The sequence below is a fragment of the Lissotriton helveticus genome, chromosome 5_1 (assembly GCF_964261635.1).
Source record: "Lissotriton helveticus chromosome 5_1, aLisHel1.1, whole genome shotgun sequence".
Classification (NCBI taxonomy): domain Eukaryota; kingdom Metazoa; phylum Chordata; class Amphibia; order Caudata; family Salamandridae; genus Lissotriton; species Lissotriton helveticus.
Window position 1 is genome coordinate 63,566,007 of NC_136065.1, and position 19,007 is coordinate 63,585,013.

Genomic DNA, 19,007 nt, shown 5'->3' on the forward strand with positions numbered 1-19,007 from the left:
TCAACAAGCAACTGGCCGCCTTCCTCGAGACGAACGGCTCCCTCGACCTCTCGCAGTCTGGCTTCCGGGCCAACCACAGCACCGAGACCGCCCTGATCGCAGCTACAGATGACATCCGAGCCCTGCTCGACAACGGAGAAACAGCGGCCCTCATCCTCCTGGACCTCTCCGCGGCCTTCGACACTGTCTGCCACCGCACCCTAGTACAGCGCCTCAGCAACGTCGGAATCCAGGAGAAGGCACTGGAGTGGATCACCTCCTTCCTCGCCGGAAGGACTCAGAGAGTCCGCCTCCCCCCGTTCAGATCGGAGGCCACCGAAGTCATCTGCGGCGTTCCTCAAGGCTCCTCGCTCAGCCCAACTCTCTTCAACGTCTACATGAGCCCCCTCGCAGCCATCGCACGCCAGCACAACCTGAACATCATCTCCTACGCAGACGACACCCAGCTGATCCTCTCCCTCACCAACGACCCCGCCACCGCCAGAGCCAACCTGCACGAAGGGATGACAGACGTAGCCAAATGGATGTCGAACAGCCGCCTGAAACTGAACTCGGACAAGACGGAAGTCCTCATCCTGGGATCCTCACCCTCCGCCTGGGACGACTCCTGGTGGCCCCCCGCCCTGGGCAGCGCACCCAAACCAACTGACCACGCACGCAACCTGGGCTTCATCCTGGACTCCTCCCTCTCCATGACCAGACAAGTCAACGCCGTCTCCTCCTCGTGCTTCAACATCCTGCGAATGCTACGCAAGATCTTCCGATGGATCCCCACCGAGACCAGGAAGACGGTCACCCAGGCCCTCGTCACCAGCCGTCTGGACTACGGCAACTCCCTCTACGCCGGTACCACCGCCAAACTCCAGAAGAGACTTCAGCGGATCCAGAACACCTCAGCACGACTCATCCTGGACTTCCCCCGCCGCAGCCACATCTCCGGACACCTGAGAGACCTGCACTGGCTCCCGGTCAACAAGAGAATCACCTTCCGGCTCCTCACCCACGCACACAAAGCCCTACACAACCAAGGACCAGGATACCTCAACAGCCGCCTCAACTTCTACGCTCCCACGCGCCAGCTTCGATCGACCAGCCACGCCCTCGCCGCCGTCCCCCGCATCCGAAGAGCCACCACAGGAGGAAGGGCCTTCTCCTACCTGGCCGCCAAGACATGGAACTCCCTTCCGACCCACCTCCGCCTGACCCAGGACCACCTCGCCTTCAGGAAGCAGCTCAAGACCTGGCTGTTCGAGCAGTAGCGGTCCCCCCCCCCCCCAGCGCCTTGAGACCCTCCGGGTGAGTAGTGCGCTATACAAATGTTCTGATTGATTGATTGATTGATAAATAGATAGAGGGAGGGCGATAAATGGATAGAGGGAGGGTGATAAATAGATAGAGGGAGGGCGATAAATAGACAGAGGGAGGGCGATAGATAGATAGAGGGAGGGAGGGCGATGGCGATAGATAGAGTGAGGGCGATAGATAGAGTGAGGGCGATAGAGTGAGGGCAATAGATAGAGTGAGGGCGATAGATAGAGTGAGGGCGATAAATAGAGTGAGGACGATATATAGAGTGAGGGCGATATATAGAGTGAGGGCGATATATAGAGTGAGGGCGACATATAGAGTGAGGGCGATAGATAGAGGGAGGGCGATAGATAGAGTGAGGGCGATAGATAGAGTGAGGGCGATAGATAGAGGGAGGGCGATAGATAGAGGGCGGGCGATATATAGATAGAGGGCAGGCGATATATAGATAGAGGGCGGGCGATACATAGATAGAGGGCGGGCGATATATAGATAGAGGGCAGGCGATATATAGATAGAGGGCGGGCGATACATAGATAGAGGGCGGGCGATATATAGATAGAGGGCAGGCCATAGATAGATAGATGGCAGGTGATAGATAGATAGAGGGCGGGCGATAGATAGATAGAGGGAGGGCGATATATAGATAGAGGGCAGGCGATATATAGATAGAGGGCGGGCGATACATAGATAGAGGGCGGGCGATATATAGATAGAGGGCGGGCCATAGATAGATAGATGGCAGGTGATAGATAGATAGAGGGCGGGCGATAGATAGATAGATAGAGGGAGGGCGATAGATAGATAGAGGGAGGGCGATAGATAGATAGAGGGAGGGCAATCGATAGAGGGAGGGCGATCGATAGAGGGAGGGCGATAAGATAGATAGAGGGAGGGCGATAGATAGAGGGAGGGCGATAGATAGAGTGAGGGCGATCGATAGAGGGAGGGCGATAGATAGAGGGAGGGCGATAGAGGGAGGGCGATAGATAGAGGGAGGGCGATCGATAGAGGGAGGGCGATCGATAGAGGGAGGGCGATAAGATAGATAGAGGGAGGGCGATAGAAAGATAGAGGGAGGGCGATAGATAGATAGAGGGAGGGCGATAGATAGATAGAGTGAGGGCGATAGATAGAGGGAGGGCGATCGATAGAGGGAGGGCGATCGATAGAGGGAGGGCGATAAGATAGAGGGAGGGCGATCGATAGAGGGAGGGCGATAAGATAGATAGAGGGAGGGCGATAGATAGAGGGAGGGCGATAGATAGAGTGAGGGCGATCGATAGAGGGAGGGCGATAGATAGAGGGAGGGCGATAGAGGGAGGGCGATAGATAGAAGGAGGGCGATCGATAGAGGGAGGGCGATCGATAGAGGGAGGGCGATAAGATAGATAGAGGGAGGGCGATAGAAAGATAGAGGGAGGGCGATAGATAGATAGAGGGAGGGCGATAGATAGAGGGAGGGAGGGCGATAGATAGAGGGAGGGCGATAGATAGAGGGAGGGAGGGCGATAGATAGAGGGAGGGCGATAGATAGAGGGAGGGCGATAGCTAGAGGGAGGGCGATCGATAGAGGGAGGGCGATAAGATAGATAGAGGGAGGGCGATAGAAAGATAGAGGGAGGGCGATAGATAGATAGAGGGAGGGCGATAGATAGAGGGAGGGCGATAGATAGAGGGAGGGCGATAGATAGAGGGAGGGCGATCGATAGAGGGAGGGCGATCGATAGAGGTAGGGCGATCGATAGAGGGAGGGCGATTGATAGAGGGAGGACGATAGATAGATAGTGGGCGGGTGATAGATAGATAGAGGGCTGGCGATAGATAGATGGCGGGCGATAGATAGAGGGTGGGGGATAGATAGATAGAGGGCGGGCGATAGATAGAGGGCGGGCGATAGATAGATGGAGGGCGATAAATAGATAGAGGGAGGGCGATAGATAGAGTGAGGGAGGGCGATAGAGTGAGGGAGTGCGATAGATAGATAGAGTGAGGGCGATAGATAGATAGAGTGAGGGCGATAGATAGAATGAGACGAAGGGATAAAGAAGAAAATGCAATGACACGGCGAACGAAGGAGAGAGGGTAGCATGTAAATGGGTGTAAAGGGACGTTAGTAAGAGAGACAGAGAACAACAGAAGTGAGTGGAAGGCAGAATGTTGAGAGGAGGAGAGAAAATAGAGAAATATGAGGTGTTAGAGGGAGAAGAAGGGAGGGGACAGCACGGCAGAAAGAAGGAAAGAGAAATAAAAATGGAGCATGAGGGGGAGGAGCCTAGCTCGCGACCGGGATGGCCGCGCTTTAGCTCGGCTCCGTTCGCCCGCCTGTGTTTTTCACATTTATCCTGCATTTATCCTGCCCCGGGAAGCCCTCCTTGCTGTGTGGTAATACTACGACGCCCTGCAGGCACTTACCTCTTGTTCCGGTTGTCCTGGCTGCTGTGGATCCGGTGCAGTGCCCCCGATCGTTCCGGGGACTCGAGGGCGGACTGGCCTGGATCTTCTTCCCGGCTCCTGGGCCGGATGGAGCCTGCGGGCTTGCCCTTCGGGGCGCGCTGGAGGTGATCGGAGGGCCGCTGTTCGTGTGAGCCGGAGGTCCTTTTTTGGGAGACTCCCGTGTGGCGGCGGCCTTGGCTGGTGGCGCTGCCTTTCATTGTCGGGGTTCCTCGTATCTCCGGCTTGCTCCCCCTTTGTTCCCCGGTCCGGCCATTTTGTTTTTGCCGCCCGGACTCGGAGAACGGGACCGGCGACATTGGGGGGCCGGCGAATCCCCTTCTTCTGGTGGCCCCCCTTCCTGCCCGGGGTGCTCTACTGCCTGTCGGCGGGACTTCATTTGCCTGGCTGCCGCCCCGGCGGAGGTTGTTGGCCGCGCGGCCTATTCGGGCTCTCAAGATGGCGGCCGACCCCAATTGTTTTGGCCGGGCCTGGACGAGCGCTGGGGGCCCGCCGCAAAGGCTCGGGTGCCGGATACTGTGAAGGTTTTCCTACACTTAAGGGGATCCCAGACATCCTGATCTCCTGGCGAATCTTGGTGGCCACGCCTGTCATAGCTTTGGAGATGGTTCCTCACTGCGGGCCTCCCGGGCCCCCACGGCCAGATGAGGCTTTGATGTCGCGGGGTGTGGCTGGAATTCTCCTGGCGGACTCGGCCCCGGCTACAACTCCGGATGTGCGGAACCTGATGGCACCTACTCCTTCTGTGCTGCCTCCTTTGCCCCTGGCCCGGGAGCTGGATTTTGCTTTGCCTGACCTTCATGATTCCCCTGGTCCCTTTCTGTCGCCACTGCCCGGTGATGTCTCCTGTGCTGGCCCGGATGGATCGGTTTCTTTGGATATATCCTTGGAACTGTGCCTGCATCGTTTGCTTCATTCTGAGACTTTCCTGGGTCTTCCGTGCTTCCCTTCTTGTGACTTTTTTGGACTGCCGTTGGATTCTCCTGCTGTCTGCCTTCTGTTCTTTGTGGCAGGGTCCTCGCTGGATCGGACCGTTTCCGCTTTGGATAAAAAGGGACAGGGCTGATAAACACTGGCCTTTATATGCGGTAGTTAGTGCACTGTTTGGATGATCTTTATGTCCTGGTATGGTTCTGTGTGACTGGTTCGTGCTCCTGGACTGTAGCCTGATAATCTTTGGCTTCCCGAGGACTTGGACCTTCAACTCAGGCGGGTGGATGGGTGCGTTTATTCCTGTCTCCCGGCCCTCCCCCGTGTGTATGTGTGTCTCCAATCCCTTCCTCCTTTTCCTTTCTTTCCCTTTTTGTCTTCTAATTCCGACTTTTCTTTGCTCCACTATATTTCGGGTTCTAATTAGGGCGACAGGCACGCTGCGGGGGGGTAGGCCGTAGCCTTCTGCAGGGGTGCAGGGTGGGCTTAGGGGTGGGTGGGGGGGGGTCTGTCTGTATCGGGGGGTCTTTTTCCCCCCTTATTTCCCCCTTTTTTGTTCTATGGCTCTTGTGTTTTCACTTTTTCGGGACTCTGTCTCCTCATGTCTCCGCCGGGGGGTTTTCTGTGGCGTCTTCCTTCCAGTGTGTGTCTGATTGTGGCTCGCTGCTTATTTTGGTATCGTATTTTTGGTACGTCGCATGCCGGTTTTTATTGTCCTGTTTGTCCCCTGGGGGTGCATGGTCTGGCGGGAGTCCCTTTTGTCGTCTCTTTCTCCCTCTTCCCCTTCCTCCTTTATGGGGTTCCCTTCCTTCCGTTGGGGTGCGTATTGTATTGTCTTTTGTAATGGGGCTTTATTGACCACGTCTTCTCCGTTCGGGTAGGGGCGGTGATGAGTGTGCGCGGTTGATTGATGCCACTGTCGCTTCTTTATGGTCTGATTCTGTTTATATCCTTTGCTAGAATTGATTGTATGGCTTTATTTTATCACGCTGTGTTCATAAAATGGCGGCTTGCCGCGGTCCCTCCCTTGTGGTCTCCTATACGGCCCGTTATTCTTTTGTTCCCCGCCCCGCATTAGAAAATTAACCTTTATTATCCTGTTCTTGCTGAACGCTCGATGGCTTTTATTGCTTCACTTGTGCTCCTGATGTCATATCCTGTGCAGATCTTATTCTCGTGTGCAACTTTTAACATTATGTGGTGGCCAGCCCGTGGGGTTGTAGGCCCGTATTTGTGAGCTTTCATTGTCCAGTAAAGGTTTTAAAAAAAAAAAAAAAAAAAAATGGAGCATGAGGGGGCTGAAGAGAAATCGTAAAAGGGAATGAAAAGACATAAAAATAACAAGAATATGTTACAAGGTGGGGGGGTTAGAATAAATACAACATAAATGTCAGCGCGAAAAAACTGAAAAAATCCAAAGAAAATAGAGTAAATACATAATCCATTATTTCACGTAACTGACTTGTGATTTAAGCCCTTGGCGTGTGTAATCTGCAGGGGGTTGCGTAATTAAACTTAAGAGAAATTTTTTGAAACATTACGTTAAAGGAAATTCAAAATGATCAAATGCAGACAGTAGCAAAGTGCCTCAAAGAACGAAATCAAGCGCTAAACTGTTGGTCTGTGGGTAACCGCGTCGCACTCCAACACTAGGGCAAAAGTTGCGCGAGGACCTAATCCTTCCTTCCCCAGTGAAAAGTGCATAGCTGCCAAGGTTTCAGATTGCCATGTGTGACATTTTTATAAATTCAGTGTAACTGTGTGTGACATTTCAACAACTATGAGTGACACTTTCTCGCAACCAAAATCAAGCAATGAAAACCAGGAAAACATATAAATATCAGCTGTTACACCCATTTGAGCATCAAGACATTCTAAGAAGATGTTTAAACTGCCGGAAAGCACCAGAAACTGAAGCGCCTTAGTTCTCTTCTAAGCTGATCATACTGTTAAACAAAACGAGGACTAAGATCTGCACCACTCATTGACAGTGCGCGCCGTGCCACTGCAAACAAAAGAATGTTTCTATGAATTTTAGCGGTCAGTTATTGTAATACGGCCAGATTATCTATTGAAAAAACCGGCGCAGTGTGCTTGGCACCTGCTCATCTCGAGTACAGAGATTAAATAATGACTGCAATAGTGGGGGATAAAAAGAGAAAGAGGCGGATCTGTTTTCCAGATTTGGTCTCCTCACTTGCAAGCACATATCATCGCTCGCTGGCGAACGGATTGTAGCCACGGTGCAGATTTCACTACCGAAATGTTCAGAAGGTGTTCTTTAATTTCTTGTTTTGCTCTGACAAACGTAAAATAACAAGGTTTACCTAATCGCTTTCTTGACTGCTCGGCCGCTATAAATCTGGCCAATAAAATGAGCATAGGGACATCACTTTTATTTAAGAGCACAATTTTATGAGTTCACAGTTTATAAATTCACTTACTTGGATTTGAGGTAGGTGATGAACGAAGACAGCAACAGGCGCCTTCCCCCGGGCTGGTACATGCTCTCACAGCTGCAGTGCAGGCAGCACGGCTTCGGTCGGACCTGAGTTGGTTGATCCCTTGTCCACCATGGGATCATGATTGCACCACTCCGCACACTGCACAGAGCAGGCAGCGGACCAAAAGTGGCGAGCAGCACCTATCTCTGCTACTGGGCAGCAGCAGACTCACAACTGAGTCAGCTGCCGCCAACACTGGTTGAGTCGGGTGAGGATCAGAGAGGCCGAGGCAAGCCTGTGGTGGTGCGAGCGGTCACACAGTGGCTTGCACATAACTTCAGCTGCCTCTGCCATAACTCAACAACCTATTCTCACTGTCCAGTTGAACGCCGGCGCGCATTATGGAAGAGGCACCTAAATAATTATTGTGGAGGGCAGCGTCAAACAAAAAAATAACATAACTGCTGCTTGCCCTGTCACACACTCGGAGAGTTATGGGTACATTGTTTGTTGCAATCATGTGACCTCACTATGTCACATGATTGCCATGCCCCAGGCCGGCCCGCAGTAGCTGTGCTCTAATGAAAGCTCATTGGTGGCTGCAATGAGCCACCGGTTCGGCATGACACTCTTGACCTACCATATAGACGTAGCACACTTGAGACTATTCAAGAAGCTCTGCCAGAGCAGCAGGTGGTCCACTGCATGCTCATCAGAAGTGTTTGCCCAGGGCGGCAATTTCGGTCCTGCTTGGCTCTTCCTCTGCACCGTGACCCGCGGTGGTGTCAAGGAGGTGCTACAAATGCGTGACCTGACATCTAAGTGTGGCGATGCGGACCAGCGCACGCAAATGTGTGATACTTGGCAGGGCTGAGAGTGGCTTGCAGCCTGCTCGGGGTCACGGCCGACACACCGTGTGAGCTGCCTTTGCGTTGCTCTTGTCGGTGTGCAATGTCTCTAAGCATACCAAAGCCATCAAAGCAGCAGGCTAGCGCTAACTGAAAACACCCAAATGGACAAACGCTGTACGGAAGCCGCTAGCTGCGGTGGTGAGACACGACGGAAGCCTCTGAGAGAAGTGGGTCTCGAGCATGAGGCAAGGACACAACGCCCGCATGACGAGAAACAGGCGATGGGCGAGCGGGGCCTAAGGGAGACAGGGCGTGCACGCAATAACATCACTTCAATAGAAATACACAGTTTTGTCTTTTAAACTTAACACCACACGCGCGAAATCTCTTGCAAACTCTATTTCCCACAGAATGTACTATCTCAAGACAGAAATCCCTATAGCTTCATGAATAACCATACATCCAATCGCGACAAACCCGCCCAAACAACCACCAGTGAATAAAAGTCCTGAAAAGCACAAATACGATCTTCGTCGTATCACCACACATTTCTAATATAAATTAGCGCATGCGCTGTCCCTGGATCTGCGGCTCGTGCCCACATCCGGGCCGGGGAGGAGACGGGGTGGAGGCGCGAGGGCTGCTTGCGCATGCACTGTCCCTGGATCTGCCAACGTAATTAAGGGAATGCTGCGAGACTCATGAGGCGTATGGAGGGGGCTACTAACTCGTGCAGCCGCCACCGGCGCTCCAGAAATGATTGTCCACAACAGCAGCAGTGAGGAGCGGCTATCGGACGCAGGTGAGAGGGAGGCCCCGCGGGGGCCCGTGCAGGAGCGGACTCCCATAGACGCAGACTAGACCCTCCCTCCGCGCGAGCGCGGGTGTGTGTGTGGGAGCATGTGTGTGTGTGCATGCGTGAGTGTGGCTGTTGCGCGTGCGTGCGTTTGTGTGTGTGTGTGTGTGGGCGGCCGGTCGGGGGGGGTCAGGGGGGTGTGTGTGCGAGAGAGAGAGCCAAGTGAAAGCAGGGGCTGTATGTGTAAGCACGTCCACAGACCACAATCGTCGCACGTGCCCCGGTCTGTCTCCCTTGAGAGGCATCTCAACAACAATAGGTCTCGAGTGCGAGACCTAAAAATGAAACAAGTACTTGTGGGTAAGAAGACTGCTGTTTTGGATGTAATATCGGCCACTGTGAGAAACAACTCAACAATTAGATTTATACATTTAGAATGTTACTTGATGAGCTCATTATTAAGATAAACCGTGTCTACTGAGATACAATCCAGGAATGCAGTAAAATCTTCCCATCTATGTAAATAACGTAACTGAACGTTCGCCTGTTTCTAGTCTGTACGTATGTAGACAATGGGCATTATTCACAAAGACATGTGACTTGGACCAAATTTCTAGGAGTAAACCATAATACTGACAGAAACAAAGCTTTGTTAATTTGTTACTAGCAAGTGTGACTTTCTGTAACTTAAATAGCTACGTGTTCACCTGTATCTTATGTGTAACAATGAAAACACTAAGGGCCTGATCATGATCTTGGCAGGCAGGGTTACTACTTCACAAATGTGACCGATGTCCCGTCCACTGTAATATAAATGCTATTGTATCCAAGGACCTGATTTAGATCTTGGCGGACGGGTTACTCCATCACAACGGCGACTGATATCCCGTCCTCTGAAATATAAATGCTATTGTATCCTAGGGCCTGATTTAGATCTCAGCGGGCGGGGTTACTCCATCACTACGGTGACGGATATCCCGTCCTCTGAAGTATAAATGCTATTGTACCCTAGGACCTGATTTAGATCTCAGCGGACGGGTTACTCCATCACAACGATGATGGATATCCCGCCCTCTGAAATATAAATGCTATTGTACCCTAGGACCTGATTTAGATCTTGGCGGAAGGGTTACTCCATCACAATGGTGACAGATATCCCGTCCTCTGAAATATAAATGCTATTGTACCCTAGGACCTGATTTAGATCTCAGCGGACAGGTTACTCCATCACAACGATGATGGATATCCCGTCCTCTGAAGTATAAATGCTATTGTATCCTAGGACCTGATTTAGATCTTGGCGGAAGGGTTACTCCATCACAGCAGTGACGGATATCCCGTCCTCTGAAATATAAATGCTATTGTATCCTAGGCCTGATTTAGATCTCAGCGGGCAGGGTTACTCCGTTACAAAGTGACGGATATCCCGTGCGCCAAATTACAATTCCATTATACATTTGGAACTTGGAAAATGGTGGACGGAGTACCCGTCACGTTTGCAGCAGAGCATACCATCTACCACATCGTAATCAGGCCCTAAGAGTGCACCATTCTCCGGTACCTGTAACTTAGTGAACACTACAGTATAATATTCAATGCTTCTTTCACTGGCTTGCTTAAACTTTTGTATGCATTAAGCCAGATGCCACTGTCTCTCCAGATACCCAAGCACTGCAAGCCCCCCGCCCTCTGCCTCACTCACCAGCTGTGGGACCACACGTAAGGCTGCATGAGAGATCTAAATAAAGAGTTCAGGGGCAGAGAGAAGATAGTCCTGCACCGTAGGGGTTCTCTCGGGCCTGCCAGTGTCCATGAGAAAGGGTACCATGGTGTCCAGCTCTCATTCTACCCTCTTTCAGGGCCTCGGTTCCTCTGTCATCCCTTCCCTTCGGCATTCAATCCTCTCCTATTCTTCGAACCGTCTCCTGCGTCCCCACATCAGATCTCCCACTACCTCTGTACCCAACTACGGAGACTCCACAAAGCATCATCTCTCAGCCTAGCGTTCAGGCCAAGCCGACGGCGTCCACACGGCCCCCTCTGCATGCTATTTTTTCTTTGGTTTGTATTTTTTATCTTTGACGCCCCCCTCAACACTTTTGAGATGACCCTCATGTGGCTAGAAATCCTATGTAACACAACAAAACATTGTCTATGAAGTGTAGGCTTTAGTGGTCCGAAGAGACAACTCAATGACTCCCTCCTTGTCAATAATTGAAGGAGTGTGTGATGCGTTTTGTCGGTTCGAGGTGATACTACTCTGCTGCAGTTTAGAGAAGGAACTGAGAAGTGAATCTTCCGAAGGCGGTTGCCTACAGAGGCCCCAACAAGCATCCGGTATGGTTGGTGCATAAGTCTAAATATGCAAAATTTGTCCTTCCGTATGGAGCAGAAACTTGGAGGACAACAGTGATCACCACCAACAAAGTTCAGACCTCCATCAACAACTGCCTGAGGAAAATCCTCCAAATCCGTCTGCCAAACACCATCAGTAACAACGAGCTATGGCAGCAGACTTCCCAACTCTCTGCCCCTCAAGAAATCCTGAAAAGACGCCGGACTGGTTAAGTCACACCCTCTGCAAGCCTGCATCAAACACCACCAGGCAACCCTGACCTGGAACCCTCCTGGGAAAAGTAAAAGAGGAAAGCAAAGAAACACCAGGCACGGAGGCCTCGAGGCCGAATGCAAGGAGATGGGCTACACCTGGAGTCAGGCTGAACGAAAAGCCCGGGACAAAGATGGCTGGAGAGTACTGGATGATGCCCTACACCCCAGGTGGGGTAGAAGGCATAAGTAAGGAAGCATAATGTTAAATGGAATGAATTAAAAAGCTGTGGTCCAAAGGTAGGATGTGCACGGTCACAAGCAGGAGCTCTTGAGCAAGGGATACTGTGAGATTCCCAGCAGGTAGAGCCAGAAAGAGGCTGGAGCTGGGCGAGGCTGAGAGCAGGAGGTGAATCTGAACCAAACTGCTGTGGAGAATAAACTCGGCTCCAGCATCTTCAGTTAAAGGGGGCTTAATGAGGGGTGAAAGAGGTCTTCAGATGAATGGGGGCTAAATGAGGAACAGGGGCAGGCGTAATGAAGGGCCACAAGGTCTTTGGAAGTAAAAGGCTTTAATGAGATGAGAGTGAGGTCTTCAGATGAAGGGAGGCTTAATGGGGTCAGAGAGGGCTTCAGATGAAAGGGTGGGTATTTGAGGGGCTATAAAGGTCTTCGGATGAGTGAGAGCTAAATTATTAAGGCGGCCCTAACAGGCTAGTAAGCCTTCATATTAATGGAACCAAAGCCCTCTTCAGGGGAAGGGGGCCCTAACAGGGGCCAGAGAGGGACAAATGAAACCTATTACTGCACTGTGACGCTGAAGACTCCAAAGAGGTCACGAATGCGGCCCGGGCAGAGACGACTATCAGCCGTGTCTATCAGCAATGTTCATGGCTGCCAAGAGTATCTATAGGTATGCAGGAGAGATGAGTAAACATTCAGACACAGCAGTATAGCATAGTGCCTACACTAACAGAAGAGAAACTTCCTAAAGTCCAAGGCAAAGCTGGGTTTACCACACAGCATATCCAAGACTTCCAGCCCCTGGTGCAGTGTGACTACTGAGAACAGCACCACCACTAACAGTAACAAGTAACTTCTGCCATAACCAGTAAGAACTTGTCTTGTACTGCAGGGACACCAAAACAATGAGAAAACAGTTCCAATGCAGGCCTTGAAGACATTCAGTCCAGGAGAACCTTCGTTTGAGAAGCTGCGGGAATTAAAGCAGCTAAACACAAACTCACATTATCTCCACTTTGAGCTCGGGAAGAACTCAACACCAAAATCACAAGCACCTTCCGGCACATAGGGGCACCAAGCGGCAATCAGCAAAAACAACTTTTAATAATAATAATAATAATATCTGAGCTTATACAGCGTCTGGTTACACTAGCCAGTGTGTCCCCTTGCTAGCAAATTGGCCCTCAGCAAACTAAACTGTTACGACCTCCCCAACCCGGGCCCTATTATGCCTCTCCCCTAGGGAATAAGTACTTTTTTAGATCTTGGAGGAAGACCAACTCCGAGGTTTCCATACGGAGCCTGATGGGAAGGTTATTCCACAGACGGGCAGCCAAGAACTGGAAGGACCTCCCTCTCATTCTAGCTCTTTGGATTTTAGGAATCTGCACTAAGCCCGCCCCCTGAGATCTCAATTGACGAGTCGGGGCATAGGCTGTTAAGAAGTTAAGAAGAAAGAGAGATCCTTTCCCCTGCATAATCCGATGACTGACACACAGGGCTTTGAACTGAACACGCTCCCTAACTGGCAGCCAATGTAGCGTCTCCAAAGCTTTTTTTGGAGGCGGGTCTTTAAGGCAGCATCAACACCCGAGCGTCTGGGGCCACCATGCTGAGGTCCAGACTGATGGTGCTTTCCCACAATCAGCACCTCAGTTTTGTCGCCGTTCAATCTGAGGCAATTACTAGCCATCCAAGTGGCAAGATCTTGCTGGCTGCGTTCTCAGCTGGTTGTGCCAAGGCTACAACCAGCTGAGTGTTATCAGAGTAGGTCACTACTTCCACCCCATATTGGTCAGTTATTGTAGCCAGAGGCGCCACATAAAGATTAAGAAGAGTCGGGCTCAGGCTAGAACCTTGCGGAACCCCTTGGTCCAAGGTAAAAGCCTTAGACCTATAAGGCCCTTGTGCAACTTGAAAGCTGCGATCGTGGCGACATGATTCCAGCCAGTCCCATGCCTTCCCTGCCACTCCACCCCTCCTTAGACACTGCAGCAAAGTGTGATGAGCCACAGTGCCAAACGTGGCACTGAGGTCGAGAAGAATCAGTGCCGCAGTGTGACCCTCATCCACATGCCCCCGAAGGGTCTCTGTGGAGAAAAGCAAAGCGGACTCCGTAGAGTGGAAAGCACGGAAGCCGGATTGCGAAGGGTGTGGTAGCTTATGGGTGTCAATCTGGGCTGTCAGTTGTTGATTGACCCATTTTTCAGCGATTTTGGCAAAATATGGGAGGAGTGAGATGGGGCGCAGATTATTCAACTGTTCTATGCTAATTTGGGGCTTTTTCTTCAAAGGAAGAACCACAGCTTCCTTCCAGATTTTCGGCACAGTCCCCGAGCTAAAAGAGAGCTCTAACAGATATCTAATACAAGGCTCTAAGGACTCGCTGTTTCCTCTCAAAATTTTAGCTGGTGCTGGGTCCTTAGGTGAACCAGATTTCACACTCCTGGCTAACTTACTTAGCATATCACCATCTGGAACCCTGAACACGTTCAGGCACTCTGCTTCTGTTATCCCACCCCTAGGCACCTCCTCTCTGCAAGACCGATCCCTGGCTTCCACCGGGAAGGTAGAGTAAATATCCTTCACCTTAGTGGCAAAAAATTCTGCTATCTGATTGCAAGATTCAACAGATCCAGCCTCAGGTACCTCTATAGATGAAAGTGATGATAGCTCTTTATAAACCCGAAACAACTCCTTAGCTGAGCAATCCGCCTTATCAATCCGGTCTGCTTAGTAGGAGGAGCGTCTTTTCCTAATTAAGGCTTGATCGTTTTTGAGACTGGATTTATATACTGTCTCGTGAATCAACAAGTATCTACTTCTCCAGCGTCTCTCAAGACGCTTACAGGCTGTCTTTGCCTCCCTCAGCTCAGCATTGAACCAAGGGGCAGATCTAGCACGCCTTGCGGACCCTGTACTAGACCAAGGCGCCGTACTATCCAGAGCATTCAAAATGCGCTGATCCAAGGCCTCACAGGCTAAATCTATCTCTAGGCCCAACCCTCTCGGAGGCCCGCCCTGAGCCAGGGCAGCACAGACGTTCTTAGAAGAGAACTTTGCCCATTTCCTCTGACTCCTTTTTGCTCCCGCTTTCAATGGCATTTTTTTCGCAATACAAGTAATTTGAAAAGGGATCAAGAAATGGTCGGTACAGGAGACTCAATTTCAAGTGCTTCCCAGTTACAAAAAATTGGATCAGGTAAATGACCCAACCGGTGTGTAGGAAGCACATATTTTAACCCTAATTGTAAGGTTATCAGCTCTTGGCGAAGCTCTTGGGCAGCTAAATTGGAAGCATCCTCAAAATGCAAATTCAGATTCCCTAGCAAGAGGAACTTCTCATAGCCCATGGCGGGTTGCATTACATTTTGAATAAGGCTAGTAGCAAATTGCATGGCTCCTCCCGGAGGTCTATAAACGAAGACACCCTTGATTAGATAATGATTAGAGACCTTTATAGAGAAGGCGCCTGCTTCGCTATCTGTAATTCCCGTCGGCTCTAACGTACACTGTAAGTTATGCTTATGGATCAAAGCGATCCCTCCTCCCCTCCCAGAGGGTCTATCCAACCTACAGATACCATAGCCAAGGGGCAGTGCTTCTAAGATTTCCGGGACCGACTCCTTATCGAGCCAAGTTTCGGTGAGAGAAAGTATTTCCACCTGACTATCGACCAGATAGTAACGGATTTCCAAACAGTGTTTCCTCAAAGATCTACAATTAATCATGGCGCATCTAAGCTCCGGTCCAACATCCCCACTCCTCGAGAGGGGATTAGTAGTGAACCTGCAACGCCTATAACCCTTTATTAGGTCCACACGACCTAAGTCCAAACTATGTTTACAGTCATCCATAGCTCCCGTACGGAGTGCAAGTAACTCCTGCCGCGTATAAGACTGCCCTACCTGAATTACTCCAGGGGTCCTGGCCCCGTGCTCCGTCCAGCCGCGGACGGGCGCGGGCAGGTTTGCCTTTGGCGCGCCGCTGCGCGGTCGCTGGGGCATGTGGGATTTATACACGATCTCCCCTGCAACTAGACCGCTAACCTGGGAATGCGGAAGTGCCTGACTCTACCTACCACGCCCTCTGCGCAACGGTACTAGCCACCGCGTCGGACCAGGGCGGGTAGGACAGGTCACCGAGAACAGGCCTCAGTTCGTCCCCAGGTAGGTGCTTACAATGCCTAGCAAAAGATTTGGTTAAGTATGTAGCAGGCAAAAAAGTTAGCAGGAAAAATGGTCGAGAGCTATTCAAGAGGAATAGCCCCCTTCACACGTTTAAAACACTTGGTGCACTTTAAAACAATTTAAAACTAGGAGTCAGCGTCAGGGTAAGAGGAGACAAAAGTAAAGAACCTGAGGCCAACAACGATTCAGGAGGGAGCTGACACCATCCCCCTTCCTCAAAAAGAAAAGAAGCTGAGGTTTGTCGTACCTTTGCGGAGGCCTTCCCCATCTCATCGATGATGGTCATGATGTGCTGCTGAGCATCTGCCCTGAAAGACAAAAGATGTTTGGCATCAGTGCCCGAAGGAACGAGCTCTTCTTCATACAGGAGACAAGCTGTTAGTTTGAGTACAAGTAGGTGAGGTTGTGGGACATTACTGAAAGCACCGGCCGGCATACCTGAGAGCAGAGGTCAGCATGAATGAACTTACTGAAGAGGCATTGAGACCAGAGCTCAGCATTAATGAACTTACTGAAGAGACATTGAGACCAGAGCTCAGCATTAATGAACTTACCGAAGAGGCATTGAGAGCAGAGGTCAGCATTAATGAACTTACTGAAGAGACATTGAGACCAGAGCTCAGCATTACTGAACTCACTGAAGAGGCATTGAGAGCAGAGGTCAGCATGAATGAACTTACTGAAGAGGCATTGAGAGCAGAGGTCAGCATTACTGAACTTACTGAAGAGGCATTGAGAGCAGAGCTCAGCATTAATGAACTTACTGAAGAAGCATTGAGAGCAGAGCTCAGCATTGATGAACTTACTGAAGAGGCATTGAGAGCAGAGCTCAGCATTAATGAACTTACTGAAGAGGCATTGAGAGTAGAGGCCAGCATCACTGAACTTACTGAAGAGGCATTGAGAGCAGAGGTCAGCATTAATGAACTTACTGAAGAGACATTGAGAGCAGAGGTCAGCATTAATGAACTTACTGAAGAGACATTGAGACCAGAGCTCAGCATTAATGAACTTACCGAAGAGGCATTGAGAGAAGGTCAGCATTACTGAACTTACTGAAGAAGCATTGAGAGCAGAGCTCAGCATTGATGAACTTACTGAAGAGGCATTGAGAGCAGAGCTCAGCATTAATGAACTTACTGAAGAGGCATTGAGAGTAGAGGCCAGCATCACTGAACTTACTGAAGAGGCATTGAGAGCAGAGGTCAGCATGAATGAACTTACTGAAGAGGCATTGAGAGCAGAGGTCAGCATTAATGAACTTACTGAAGAGGCATTGAGAGCAGAGCTCAGCATTACTGAACTTACTGAAGAGGCATTGAGAGCAGAGGTCAGCATTAATGAACTTACTGAAGAGGCATTGAGAGCAGAGGTCAGCATGAATGAACTTACTGAAGAGGCATTGAGAGCAGAGGTCAGCATTAATGAACTTACTGAAGAGGCATTGAGAGCAGAAGTCAGCATGAATGAACGTACAGAAGAGGCATTGAGAGCAGAGGTCAGCATGAATGAACTTACTGAAGAGGCATTGAGAGCAGCAGTCAGCATGAATGAACTTACTGAAGAGGCATTGAGAGCAGAGGTCAGCATTACTGAACTTACTGAAGAGGCATTGAGAGCAGAGGTCAGCATGAAGGAACTTACTGAAGAGGCATTGAGAGCAGAGGTCAGCATTACTGAACTTACTGAAGAGGCATTGAGAGCAGAGGTCAGCATGAATGAACTTACTGAAGAGGCATTGAGAGCAGAGGTCAGCATTACTGAACTTACTGAAGAGGCATTGAGAGCAGAGGTCAGCATGAATGAACTTACTGAAGAGGCATTGAGAGCAGAAGTCAGCATGAATGAACTTACTGAAGAGGCATTGAGAGCAGAGCTCAGCATTACTGAACTTACTGAAGAGGCATTGAGAGTAGAGGCCAGCATTAATGAACTTACTGAAGAGGCATTGAGAGCAGAGGTCAGCATTAATGAACTTACTGAAGAGGCATTGAGAGCAGAAGTCAGCATGAATGAACTTACTGAAGAGGCATTGAGAGCAGAGCTCAGCATTACTGAACTTACTGAAGAGACATTGAGAGCAGAGGTCAGCATTAATGAACTTACTGAAGAGGCATTGAGAGTAGAGGCCAGCATTAATGAACTTACTGAAGAGGCATTGAGAGCAGAAGTCAGCATGAATGAACTTACTGAAGAGGCATTGAGAGCAGAGCTCAGCATTACTGAACTTACTGAAGAGGCATTGAGAGCAGAGGTCAGCATGAATGACCTTACTGAAGAGGCATTGAGAGCAGGGGTCAGCATTAATGAACTTACTGAAGAGGCACTGAGAGCAGAGCTCAGCATTACTGAACTTACTGAAGAGACATTGAGAGCAGAGGTCAGCACGAATGAACTTACTGAAGAGGCATTGAGAGCAGAGCTCAGCATTACTGAACTTACTGAAGAGACATTGAGAGCAGAGGTCAGCACGAATGAACTTACTGAAGAGGCATTGAGAGCAGGGGTCAGCATTAATGAACTTACTGAAGAGGCACTGAGAGCAGAGCTCAGCATTACTGAACTTACTGAAGAGACATTGAGAGCAGAGGTCAGCACGAATGAACTTACTGAAGAGACATTGAGAGCAGAGCTCAGCATTACTGAACTTACTGAAGAGGCATTGAGAGCAGAGCTCAGCATTACTGAACTTACTGAAGAGGCATTGAGAGCAGAGGTCAGAGGTCAGCATGAATGAACTTACTGAAGAGACATTGAGAGCAGAGGTCAGCATTAATGAACTAACTGAAGAGGCAGTGAGAGCAGGGGTCAGCATTACTGAACTTACTGAAGAGACATTGAGAGCAGAGGTCAGCATTACTGAACTTACTGAAGAGGCATTGACAGCAGAGGTCAGCATTACTGAAGAGGCATTGAGAGCAGAGGTCAGCATGAATGAACTTACTGAAGAGGCATTGAGAGCAGAGGTCAGCATGAATGAACTTACTGAAGAGGCATTGAGAGCAGAGGTCAGCATTACTGAACTTACTGAAGAGGCATTGAGAGCAGAGGTCAGCATTACTGAACTTACTGAAGAGGCATTGAGAGCAGAGGTCAGCATGAATGAACTTACTGAAGAGGCATTGAGAGCAGAGGTCAGCATGAATGAACTTACTGAAGAGGCATTGAGAGCAGAGGTCAGCATGAATGAACGTACAGAAGAGGCATTGAGAGTAGAGGTCAGCATTACTGAACTTACTGAAGA

General features: G+C 50.1%; 1 protein-coding gene across 1 annotated transcript in view; it reads right to left on the minus strand.

Annotated features, from left to right (window-relative positions):
• The window catches only part of ATAT1 (alpha tubulin acetyltransferase 1), a 182,460-nt gene that overhangs the window by 140,845 nt on the left and 22,608 nt on the right, over positions 1–19,007 (minus strand). The window contains exon 2 of the mRNA XM_078641706.1: positions 16,011–16,071. Within this exon, the coding sequence (XP_078497832.1) occupies positions 16,011–16,071 (61 nt within the window). The remainder of the gene's footprint in view (positions 1–16,010; positions 16,072–19,007) is intronic.